This window comes from Lepus europaeus, chromosome 21 (genome assembly GCF_033115175.1).
Source record: "Lepus europaeus isolate LE1 chromosome 21, mLepTim1.pri, whole genome shotgun sequence".
NCBI lineage: Eukaryota > Metazoa > Chordata > Mammalia > Lagomorpha > Leporidae > Lepus > Lepus europaeus.
In genome coordinates, this window is record NC_084847.1 from 12,051,271 (window position 1) to 12,063,097 (window position 11,827).

The 11,827-nt window shown below is 46.1% G+C and overlaps 1 protein-coding gene across 1 annotated transcript; it reads left to right on the forward strand.

The window, feature by feature from the left end:
• The first annotated feature begins 2,870 nt into the window (after positions 1 to 2,870).
• On the forward strand, positions 2,871 to 3,422 carry LOC133750607 (fibroblast growth factor 14-like). The gene has a single exon (XM_062180192.1). The coding sequence runs from the start codon at positions 2,931 to 2,933 to the stop codon at positions 3,420 to 3,422; it is 492 nt and encodes a 163-aa protein (XP_062036176.1). The 5' UTR covers positions 2,871 to 2,930.
• Positions 3,423 to 11,827: the final 8,405 nt, after the last annotated feature.

Here is an 11,827-nt window from a genome sequence, read left to right on the forward strand (position 1 = left end):
CTATGGTCTGGGAAAGCAGCAGAAGATGGCCCAAGTGCTTGGGCCCCTGCCCCCATGTGGAAGACTGGAAGAAGCTCCTGGCTCCTGGCTACAGATTGGCCCAGCTCTGGCCATTGTGGCCATTTGGGGAGTGAACCAGCAGATGGAAGACTCTCTCTCTTTCTCTCTCTCTCTCTCTCTCTCTCTCTCTCTTTCTCTTTCCCTCCCTCCCTCCCTCCCTCCCTCCCTCCCTCCCTCCCTCCCTTCCTCTCTCTGGAGCTCTTTCAAATAAAAATAAATCTTAAAAAAAAGACCTATAGGTGCTGAAAGATGAAGTTGATTACCTTTTCCCCTTAATTTTATATAGTATAAAAAGTTGATTGGGGCCAGTGTTGTGGCACAAGAGGTTAAACTACCACCTGTGACAATGTCAGATCCCATGTGGGTGCTGGTTTGTGTCATGGCTCCCTTCTAATGCATCTGGGAAAGCAGCAGAAGATGGCCCAAGTGCTTGGGTCCCTGCCACCCATGTGGGAGACCCAGATGGAGCTCTAGGCTCTGACTTTAGCCTGGCACAGGCCTGCTGTTAGGGCCATTTGGGGAGTGAACAAGAGAATGGAAGATCTCTGCCTCGTCACTCTGCCTTGCAAATAAATAAAATAAATCTTTTTCTTCTACTTTTTCCTTATGCAAGGTCTCTATCCTGGATCTGTTAAACACTCTGTCAACTAGCTCTGCGGCTATTTGCTGCTGAATTGCAACATCACACTGCTCAACTTTCTTATTGGTGTCAAAAAAAGAACAGGCTTATCTTGTTGCTTCTCCTGAAAATCCAGCAGATGGCGCTCTGACTACTCTTTCAATTTTCTTAGCTTCTGCAGCCCTTCCTCCTCCTCCTCTTTTTTTTTTTTTTTTTTGAAAGATTTGTTTATTTGAAAGGCAGAGCTACAGAGACAGATTGAGAGAGAAAGAGAGAGAGACAGAGAGAGCTTCCAGTCACTAGTTCACTCCCCAAATGGCTGTAACAGCCAGAGCTGTGCCGATCTGAAGCCAGGAGCCTGGAGCGTCTTCCAGGTCTCCTACGTGGGTGCAGGGCCCAAGGACTTGGGATATCTTCTATTACTTTCCTAGGCCACAGCAGAGAGCTGGATTGGAAGTGGAGCAGCTGGGACTAGAACCACCACCCTTTTTAATATATATATATATATTATTTTTATTTTTGACAGGCAGAGTGGACAGTGAGATAGAGACAGACAGAAAGGTCTTTCTTTTGCCGTTGGTTCACCCTCCAATGGCCGCTGCTGCCGGCGCACCGCGCTGATCCGATGGCAGGAGCCAGGTGCTTCTCCTGGTCTCCCATGGGGTGCAGGGCCCAAGCACTTGGGCCATCCTCCACTGCACTCCCTGGCCACAGCAGAGAGCTGGCCTGGAAGAGGGGCAACCGGGACAGGATCGGTGCCCCGACCGGGACTAGAACCCGGTGTGCCGGCGCCACAAGGCGGAGGATTAGCCTAGTGAGCCGTGGCGCCGGCCTTTAATATTTTTTTAAAAATATCCGCCGCCTCTACCCCGGATCCCGGACCCCCGGGCGCTGCCCCGACCCTGTTCCTCCCTCACTTTCTTGGCGGAGACGGCCCCTGCGTGAGCCCCCAGCCTCGCGCTCTGGTAGCTCTGCCCAACTGCAGCCTCGCGCGGCGGGAGGCACGCCTCGGGCAGCGCGAAGAAGCGGCGGAAGAAGAAGGTTTTAAAATCAAAGATGGGAAAATCGGAAAAAAGTTGCCCTTCCCCACGGCCAGCTTGTTAATGGTATACACTTGAGTGAACAACCAAAGATAAACAGACAGAAAAGCAAATATAACTTGCCACTACCCAAGATCACCTCTACGAAAAGGAATGAAAATAATTTTTGGCAGGACTCTATGTCATCTGATAGAATTCAGAAGCAGGAAAAAAGCCTTTTAAAAATACAGAGAACATTAAAAACATGCATTGGAAGAAGTCAGCATTTCTAACTGAAGTGAGCCAAAAGGAGAATTACACTGGCGCGAAGTCCAGGGATCCGCCTTCTCCTGTTGTTCTTCCAAAGCCTCCTAGTCACTGGATGGGAAGCTCTGTTGGAAATTCCAACCAAAAACAAGGAGTTGATGGCAGTGCATTTGAAAACACTGCTGAAGGTTCAAACTTAAGATTTCAGATTCAGCGTGTATGTAAAACAGTTTTTTCCAACTTCTTGGACTCTCGAATTGGTACAGATCTGGAAATCTGCCTTGTTGCAATGTAAGAGTACAAAAGATGAGTTTAAAAAGTTACATACAAACAGCTTGTATTATATTTTGTAAATACTGTATACCATGTATTATGTGTATATTGTTCATACTTGAGAGGTACATTATAGTTTTGTTATGAAAGTATGTATTTTGCCCTGCCCATGTGGCAGGTGATTTGTATATATATATATATATATATATATATATATATATATATATATATATAATGGAGAAATTTTAAATGTGCTAAGGCACATGGAACACCAGTTTATTTGCACAAGGTACCGAGATTTTACCAAGAAACAGCTGTCGAATCTCAAGGTGAAGATCTAAATGTGAAGAGTTTGCTAATGCACTACTGAAGTTCAAGTCTGTGGCACAATCATTGTAAACAATGGAGTTTTGTCTTTCGCTAAATTGATTTCTGCCTTCCAACCTATTATTACTGGAAAAACTCCTCCCCATTTCTACCAAATTTAATTTCTTGTTTTTGGTATATATCCATTATTCAAATTTAAGATGCCTCGGCAGTCGGCAAGGCAGGCAAAGATGGAGCTGTGTTGCTGTGGGAGTGCGTTTGTAATTCCTAGGTGGAGAGATGTTGCCACCTGTTTCCAGATCTGAGATCCCCAGCTCAAGGGCATAGTGACCAGGTTATATTGCAGGCAAGGCTACTACTTGCAAATGCACCCCGATGGAGCTCTCGACGGAACCAAGGATGACAGCACCAATTCCACACTCTTTAACCTCATCCCCGTGGGACTGCGCGTCGTTGCCATCCAGGGAGTGAAGACGGGGTTGTACATAGCCATGAATGGAGAAGGTTACCTCTACCCATCAGAACTTTTTACTCCTGAATGCAAGTTTAAAGAGTCTGTTTTTGAAAATTATTATGTAATCTACTCATCTATGCTGTACAGACAACAGGAATCTGGTAGAGCCTGGTTTTTGGGATTAAATAAGGAAGGGCAAGTTATGAAAGGGAACAGAGTAAAGAAAACCAAACCAGCAGCTCATTTTCTACCCAAGCCATTGGAAGTTGCCATGTACCGAGAACCATCTTTGCACGATGTGGGGGAGACGGTCCCGAAGGCTGGGGTGACACCGAGTAAAAGCACAAGTGCGTCTGCGATTATGAACGGAGGCAAACCAGTCAACAAGAGCAAGACCACATAGTCAGAGCCTCGGGGGCCTGTGACTTACCAGTCCCGGGCACAGTCGCGTGATTTATCCCCACCGGACATTCCTGCTCCCGGGGCTGAGGGCGGTGGGGACGCAAGCCAGTGCTGCTTGCTCTTGGCTGGCTCCGAACTTCGTCACAAGTGGTTCAAACGCAAGCTGTGGCACCCCCACGACAAGAAGACACCTGGATAACCAGCTCAACTCAGACCATGGAATGCCCTACCAGATATGGAATGCCTTTTTAATCTCTTTTCTGTGACTGTGACACTTCATGTGAATGACATATTTCACACGTACACTCGATACCTTGCCTGCTGACAGCTCCCCGTAACCCTTTTTGAGTCCTGTTCCAGCGAAATCCATGTGTTTCAGTTCGATTTTGTAGCACCCCACTACTATTGAGTAATTTCTAGTTAGACGCTGTAAACCTGTGCTCTCATGGATTTCTCCTCTTCTCGTTTTTACAGGGCTGCTCGCGCCACTGTCTGTGACCTTTTGCAGGGAGTGTGTTCTTCTGAATCGGCAATGTTGCGGGTGGCTTAGTCCGGTGGGCAATCAGGGAATCAGAAAGCCTTCTACCTTAGTATTACAAACTGCATCTATCCAGATTAAGATCGTTGTCTCGGGCTCACACTATCGATTCCACACACATACACGCTCTATCCAGCAGCAGACACTGCGCGGCCGAGGTCCCCAAGGCCTGGGCAGGAGAAAGGTCGAACACAATCCGTGGCAAGCTCTCCACGACCCGTGTTGGACGGCCCCTCTTAGTTTCTTTGTGTGTGTGTGGTGTGTGTGTGCGCGCGTGTGTGTATGCGTGTGTTTTATACATATCACAAGCTTACTGGTAATGGTAACATTTGCCTTGCCCAGCGAGCAAGACCCACTGGTTTTTGAGAAAGTGGGTCCAAAGAATTCTGTAGGCCTTGTAGGCCTGATTAAGGTTCATTTTTCATCTATTAGTCTTCATTATTTGGAAAAAAAAAAAAAAAAGGAAAACAAAATCATGACGACCTACGAGAATTGCGCTACCTAAATCCATTTCAGATCTACTCCCTCCTGTTTTTAACGAACCTAACGCCATCCCCGACGTGGCTGCGTCCCACTCATAGTCAGCCGAGCATGGGCAAGGCGGCTGTCTTTTCTGCAGCAACAATGCAAACGTTAGTTATCAATTAGACTTTAATATTTTTGGTGTTTAATGACAAGTTTTTAAACTGGACATATTAGGAAAAAATATTTTTTTTAGCTCAGCATGCTGAGTCCGGTACTGTGGACCTCACCAGTACGTACCTGTAACTCAGCTCTGTGGGGCCCAGATTACCCAATGGCTGGGATAGAGGTGCCTTGCCATGATCTCAGAATTCGGTCTGTTGAGGGATCCAAGAGAAAAACAAAGGCAAGCCAACACCCTCAAAGATCAGGTTTCGGGTCCGTCTGGTGTATTTGCTTTGGTTTTAGTTTGCTCTCTTCATTTCCTTTTGAATTGAATACTGCAAAATTCTGAGCTTAGGGAAGGCAACGTCTATGAGCAAGACTGAAGAGTTGACTACTAGGTGAAAATTCCATGTGAAATGTTCGATACTGACTAGAAACAGTTTCAAAATGTTTAATACTAAACTATTTGCAAATAGATTTGTTAACTCGGTGTACACTTAATAAAATTCAATGTTTTCTTTCCAGAAGAGTCAATTGAGACCAAACTGAACCTCATTCACAAAATACAGTTTATGGGAGCAGTGGACTGGCCTCTCAGTACGTGTGGAAGAATGATCCAGTTGCTGTGTCCCCCCCTCTGCACTGTCTTTGTTGGGAAATTACTTTCCCACCGCTTTCATAAAACTCCACTACAGTCCTTGCCCAGCATTGACAATTTTGGCCTGCTTAGCTGATTTACAATTGAGTATCAACTGATATGTTTATGCTTATTTCATTTTCATATTGGATTCCATTTTCATAAATAAAAAAGTTAACATAATGTTTGAGGATATTTGTTGTTGATAATGCTAAATTAGGAATACAATAAACAGATTCTTTTAACCATTAAAAAAAAAATTTAAGATGCCTCTAATTTTAATGCCAACAAAATCGGTTGTAATCAAATTTTAAAGTAATAATAATTTGGCCTCCCCCCTTTAAAAAAATAATATTTCTATACTTAATGGTTTCTTTTTTAAAAAAAAGCTTATTTATTTATTTGAAAGTCAGAGTTACTCAGAGAGGCAGAGAGAGAGAGAGAGAGAGAGGTCTTCCATCTGCTACTTCACTCTCCAACTTCAGTCTCCAACTGGCTGCAATGGCCGGAGCTGCACAGATCCAAAGCCAGGAGCCAGGAGCCTCCTCCAGGGCTCCCACATGGATGCAGGGGCCCAAGGACTTGGGCCATCTTCTACTGTTTCCCTACGCTATAGCAGAGAGCTGGATGCGAAGTGGAGCAGCAGGGACTCGAACTGGCACCCATATGGGATGGTGGAACTGCAAGCGGCAGCTTTTCCTGCTACGCCACAGTGCTGAACCATAATCTTTTTTTTTTTTTTCAATATTTGTTTTTAATTGAGAGAGATAGGAGAGGGGGAGAGAGAGAGAGAGAGAGAGATCTTTTGTCTGCTAGTTCACTCTCTTAATGGCTGCAATGGCCAGGGCTGGACCAGGCTGAAGCCAGGAGTAAAGAACTCCATCCAGGTCTGCCACATGTGTAGCAGAGGGTGAAATACTTGAGCCATATTCTGCTGCCTTCCCGGGCATATTTAACAGACAGCTGGAGCCAAGGCAGAGTAGCTGGGACTCAGACCAGTGCTCCCATGTGGGATGCCAGCATTGCAGGTGGCAGCTTAGCTTTCCCTGTTACAACACCAGCCTTGGGGTCTGTCTTGTTCTCCAGGAGGCCCAGATGTTTTTGAAGGCCAGGCTGGCTTCACTCTTGGCGTTCCCCTTGCCAAGGCTTAGCCCACTCCTGGGAAAGCTCAGTGGACAATGTCATTACAGGAAAAAAGCTTTTTTGAGATAACATATTTTTATTTACATTACAATCAAAGACTTAATGGCTCTACTAAATAAAGGCTTCAACAAATTAAATGTAAAAAGTCCACAATCCTCCAGGAAAATAGGTAAGGGCTAAATAGTCAAATGAAAATGTTAAAATGTCAAAAAAATCATCAAAACTATAGTAATACATAATTCCTATCAGTTTGACAAAGATTTGAAAGGCAATTTGACAAAACACTGTGCAACAAAACTGATACACATGGGCATTTTTTTGAGTTTTTTTTCTTTTTTTCTTTTTAATTTTCTTCCCACACATAAGGAAGAACATGTGATACTTGTCTCTCTGTGTCTGGCTTATTTCACTAACATGATGTCCTCCTGTTTCAATCATTCTGCTCCAAAAGACAGAATTTCATTCTTTTTTCTAGCTGAATATTCATTATATATGTGCCACACTTTACTTTTTCATTCATCTGATAAAGGACACCCTGGTTGAGTCCATATCTGGCTATTGTGGACAGTGTTGCCGTAAGCATGGTGGAGCAGGTATCTTTTTCATTAAAAAAGTTCTTTTTTTTTCTTTTTTTGGTATATCTCCAGTAGGGGGATTGGTGGATCACATGCCAGGTCTATTTCTAGTCCTTTAAGAAATTGCCCGTTTTCTACAGTAGCTGCACTAACTCAAATTCTCACCTATAACATATAAGTTTGCCTTTCTCTTCATCCTTGCCAGCATTTCTTGCTCTCTGGCTTTTAGATAATAGCTGTTATGACAGGGGTTCAGCCCCTGGCACACGCTCAGTGCGGGGGAGGGGCATTCTAGGAGTGGGTGGGGCTTGCATTGTGACACAGCAAGGCAAGGCAGGGGATTGGTTGAGAGAGTAAGTTTAAAAGCCTGGGGTTGGTAAGGTGATCTCCAGATAGGAGAAGACTTGGAGGGACAAGGAGCCCTTGTCCAAGCCCTCCACCTACTCCTGAGTGACGCACACTTGCTTCAGGTGTCTGGTGTCTGTGGACCAGCTCCCAGTGACTTAGCTTTGAACCCTCCTTCCTGCCTCTCTACCTGATTTGACCAAGACACTTTCCTGACTCCTCTTCCTCCTCAGTACCCCTCTTCCCTGCCACATCCTCCCCTCCGCAACTCCCCATTCCCTTTCCCCTCTCCCTCCCCCCTTCCCCTTCACTATCCCCACCCACCTCCTATCTGGCCACTTGGGGCACCCTGAGGGGACCAGGACATGGAGGTGAGGAGGTGGCTCTTTTGGATCCTGGTGCTGGGATTTCCCAGCAACACCAAGAGAAATGTGAGTAAACGCTGGAAGCGCCGTGGTTTCTTCCCTTCTGTGGGGCTGTGTCACCCTGTGCTTTACATAAGAGCCTTTTCAGGGGCTCTTGGACAGTCCGGGGGCCTCAGCCTATGTCTTGACCAGGCTGATCAGGCTCTGATTACACCTGTGACGTCAATTTTGGCTTGGGCCAGGGGCAGGAAAGGCTGACAGGCTAGGATCCTGAGTAGGAACCTCACAAAGAAGGAGGTACCTTTCTCTGAAGGGAGGAGAGAACTTTCACTTTGATTATGGCCTTTTCTAAATAACATCAAAGTTTGTGTATCAAAAGGCTTCCATAGCCTTTGAAGCTCAGGACAAGAGCCTCGGGTGATCACTGATGTAATAAATAGAGTGTCAATTGTCAAATCAACTACAGGAGTCACTGTGCACCTGCTCCCCATGTAGGATATCTGTCATTAATGTGTTGTACTATGTGAACTAATGGTAGTCTTCAAACAGTACTTTATACTTTGTGTGCCTGTGTGGGTGCAAACTGTCCAAATCTTTACTTAGTATAGAGTTGGTCTTCTGTATATAAAGATAATTAAAAGTGAATCTTAATAAAGAATGAGATGGGAGAGGGAGCAGGAGGTGGGACAGGAATGGGGGTGGGAGAGCGGGTATAGGGGGAAGAACCGCTATATTCTAAACAGCTGTATCTATGAAATTTATCAAATAAAAGCTTTCAAAAAAAAAAAAAAGAAAGAAAGAAAAGGGGAAAAAAAAAAAAGAACCTCATAGTCTCAAAGGGAAGGATTAGTGAATAGACCAGAAGCCATGTGCTATTATAGGTGGGAACTACATGGTATGGGCTTGTGTCTGGTTAAAGTAGTTTTACCAACACAGGGAACTGTGATGTCGTAGGAGTCATGGGAACAAGCCTGGCTCCTGGAAGCCCTAGGCAGGCCCTCAAGTGTTGCAAGCTTTTGTTCCCTGCCGTGTGGGGTTGTTTCCCTAGGGATGGATCATCCATGTGTGTGAAAGCCTGGCAGCCCCAGAGCAGTGGCACGGGGTCACTGGTCTTGGTACCAGCTTGTTAGCAGTGACGTGTCACCTGTGCTTTGTGTTACTTGGTGTGTTGACTTTCAGCAGCCTCTGAGTCCTCCCTCCCCTCTGCTCTTGGAGGCTGCCCCCAGGGACTCTGCTCCCAACCAGCTAGAGGGGACCCTGAGACGCCCGTCAGTTGGCACAATGAGCGGCTGCATCCTCCTGGGATGGTCCTTATGGGGCAGTCACTAGGAGTGACCTGCCCAGGAGTGGGAGGAGTTGTAGTCCTTCCTTTTGTGAACTAGGTCATGTGCAGGCTATAGATTCAGCCATGTGAGAAAGGATCCTTACTGTCCTTGGGATTGTGCAGATCTAAAGAAAGGCCAGATTCCTGCTGGGAAGGTCTTCATTCTGTCATATAAAATCATAACCCTCGGCCAGTGCCACGGCTCACTAGGCTACTTCTCCACCTGTGGCACCAGCACCCCAGGATCTAGTCCCGGTCGGGGCGCCGGGTTCTAGTCCTGGCTGCTCCTCTTCCAGTCCAGCTCTCTGCTGTGGCCCGGGAAGGCAGTGGAGGATGGCCCAAGTGCTTGGGCCCTGCACCCGCATGGGAGACCAGGAGGAAGCACCTGGCTCCTGGCTTAGGATCGGCACAGCGCGCCAGCCTTAGCAGCCATTTGGGGGGTGAACCAACAAAAGGAAGACCTTTCTCTCTGTCTCTCTCTCTCTCACTGTCTAAGTCTGCCTGCCAAAAAAAAAAAAAAAAAAAAAAAGCCACTGTCCCACTTGCTCCCAGAAGGCAGTGTCTTCAAAAATAAATAAATAAATAAATAAAACCATAACCCTCTATGTGTAGGAGAGAAAGAGGGAGAAGGAGCAGGACTGGAACTTGGAACTCTTGCATCCCATATCATAGTGCAACGTTCAAGTCTGTCTACTCCATGCTTCCAATCCAGATTCCTGTTAATGTGCCTGGCAGGCAGCAAATTGTGGCCCTAGGACTTGGGTTCCTGTCACTGACATGAGAAACTGTGATGGAGTTCTTGGCTCCTGGACTCCAGCTGGCTTAGCTTTGGTTATTGTGGATGTTTGGGGAGTGAGCCAGTAATTGGCAAGATCTCTCTCTCTCTCTCTGTGTCTCTACCTGTTTCTGTCACTCTTTCAAACAAATAATCTTTTTGCTGTTGTTGTTATTCTATTTTTTTAAGGTTTATTTATTTGAAAGGCAGAATAACAGAGAAGGAGGGAAGAGTCAGATCTTCCATCTGCTGGTTCACTCCCCCAAACCCACAATGGCCAGTGCTGAGTCAGGCCAATGCAAGGAGTCTGAAATTTCTTTATTTCCCTCCTTCCTTCCTTCTTTCTTTTCTTTTCTATTCTTTTCTTTTCTTTCGACAGATAGAGTTAGATAGTGAGAGAGAGCGAGAAAGAGAGAGAGAGAGAGAGAGAAATGTCTTCCTTCTGTTGGTTCACTCCCCAAATGGCCACTACGGTCGGCACTGCACCGATCCGAAGCCAGGAGTCAGGTGCTTCTTCCTGGTCTCCCATGCAAGTGCAGAGGCCCAAGCACTTGGGCCATCCCCCACTGCCCTCTCAGGCCACAGCATAGAGCTGGACTGGAAGAGGAGCAGCCAGGACTAGAACCCGGCGCCCATATGGGATGCCTGTGCTACAGGTGGAGGGTTAACCAAGTGAGCCACAGCGCTGGCCCCTGGAACCTGAAATTTCAACTGAGTCTCCCATGTGGGTGACAGGGCCCAAATACCTGGACCATCTTCCTGTGCTTTCCCATGCACATTACCAGGGAGCTGGATCAGAAGTGGAGCAGCTGGGACTCAACTGGTTCCCACATGGAATGCTGACATTGTAGGTGGAGGTTTAACCTGCTATGCCATGACACCAGCCCCCATAGATGAATCTTTTATTTTTAAAAAAAGTATATTTTCATATTCGAGGAAGATAGAAAAGGGCAAAAAAAAAAAAAAAAGAAAAATGAAAAGGCGGCCCTAATACTAGGCCCTATTTCAGTGGCAGCTTCTGGTTCTATAGGGTTGAGGAAGTGAAAGTTGTTTGGAACCACCCAAACATCGTTGCTCTGCATGTTGTGATGGGTGAAGTGTTCCAGCTGCTCACACCTCCATCTCACTCCAGACTATGTCCTGGAACTGTGGGGCAGCACAGCTGCTCAGCTTGTGTGTCAGAATTTGTTCTAACAGATTGTTTGGTAAACGTGCAGTAAGCAGTATGTCCTTAAGGAATAGAATTTATTTTTAACAACCATGTACAGCAAGGAAATCATTACCTCATTTAAGATGGTAAACTCATCCATAACTCTCAAATGTTTCCTCCTGCTCCTTGCTCATCCACCTGAACGTCCCCTTTCTCCCATTCCCCATCAAACCACTGATCCCAGTCCATTACATTCCATAGAAGGGGGACTCAGACATGATGGGCTTGTTTTCTTTATTTAAGATTTATGTATTTATTTTTAAAGGTAGAGTGAGAGGGAGAGAGAGAAATGAGGGAGAGATGAATGAGAGAGAGAGAGAGAGAGAGAGAGAGAGAGAAATGAGAGAGAGAGAAAGAGAGAGAGAGAGAAATGAGGGAGAGAGAATGAGAGAGAGAGAGAGAGAGAGAGAGAGAGAGAGAGAAAGAAAGAGATCTTTTGTCTGCTAGTTCACTCTCTTAATGGCTGCAATGGCCAGGGCTGGACCAGGCTGAAGCCAGGAGTAAAGAACTCCATCCAGGTCTGCCACATGTGTAGCAGAGGATGAAATACTTGAGCCATATTCTGCTGCCTTCCCGGGCATATTTAACAGACAGCTGGAGCCAAAGCAGAGTAGCTGGGACTCAGACCAGTGCTCCCATGTGGGATGCCAGCATTGCAGGTGGCAGCTTAGCTTTCCCTGTTACAACACCAGCCTTGGGGTCTGTCTTGTTCTCCAGGAGGCCCAGATGTTTTTGAAGGCCAGGCTGGCTTCACTCTTGGCGTTCCCCTTGCCAAGGCTTAGCCCACTCCTGGGAAAGCTCAGTGGACAATGTCATTACAGGAAAAAAGCTTTTTTGAGATAACATATTTTTATTTACATTACAATC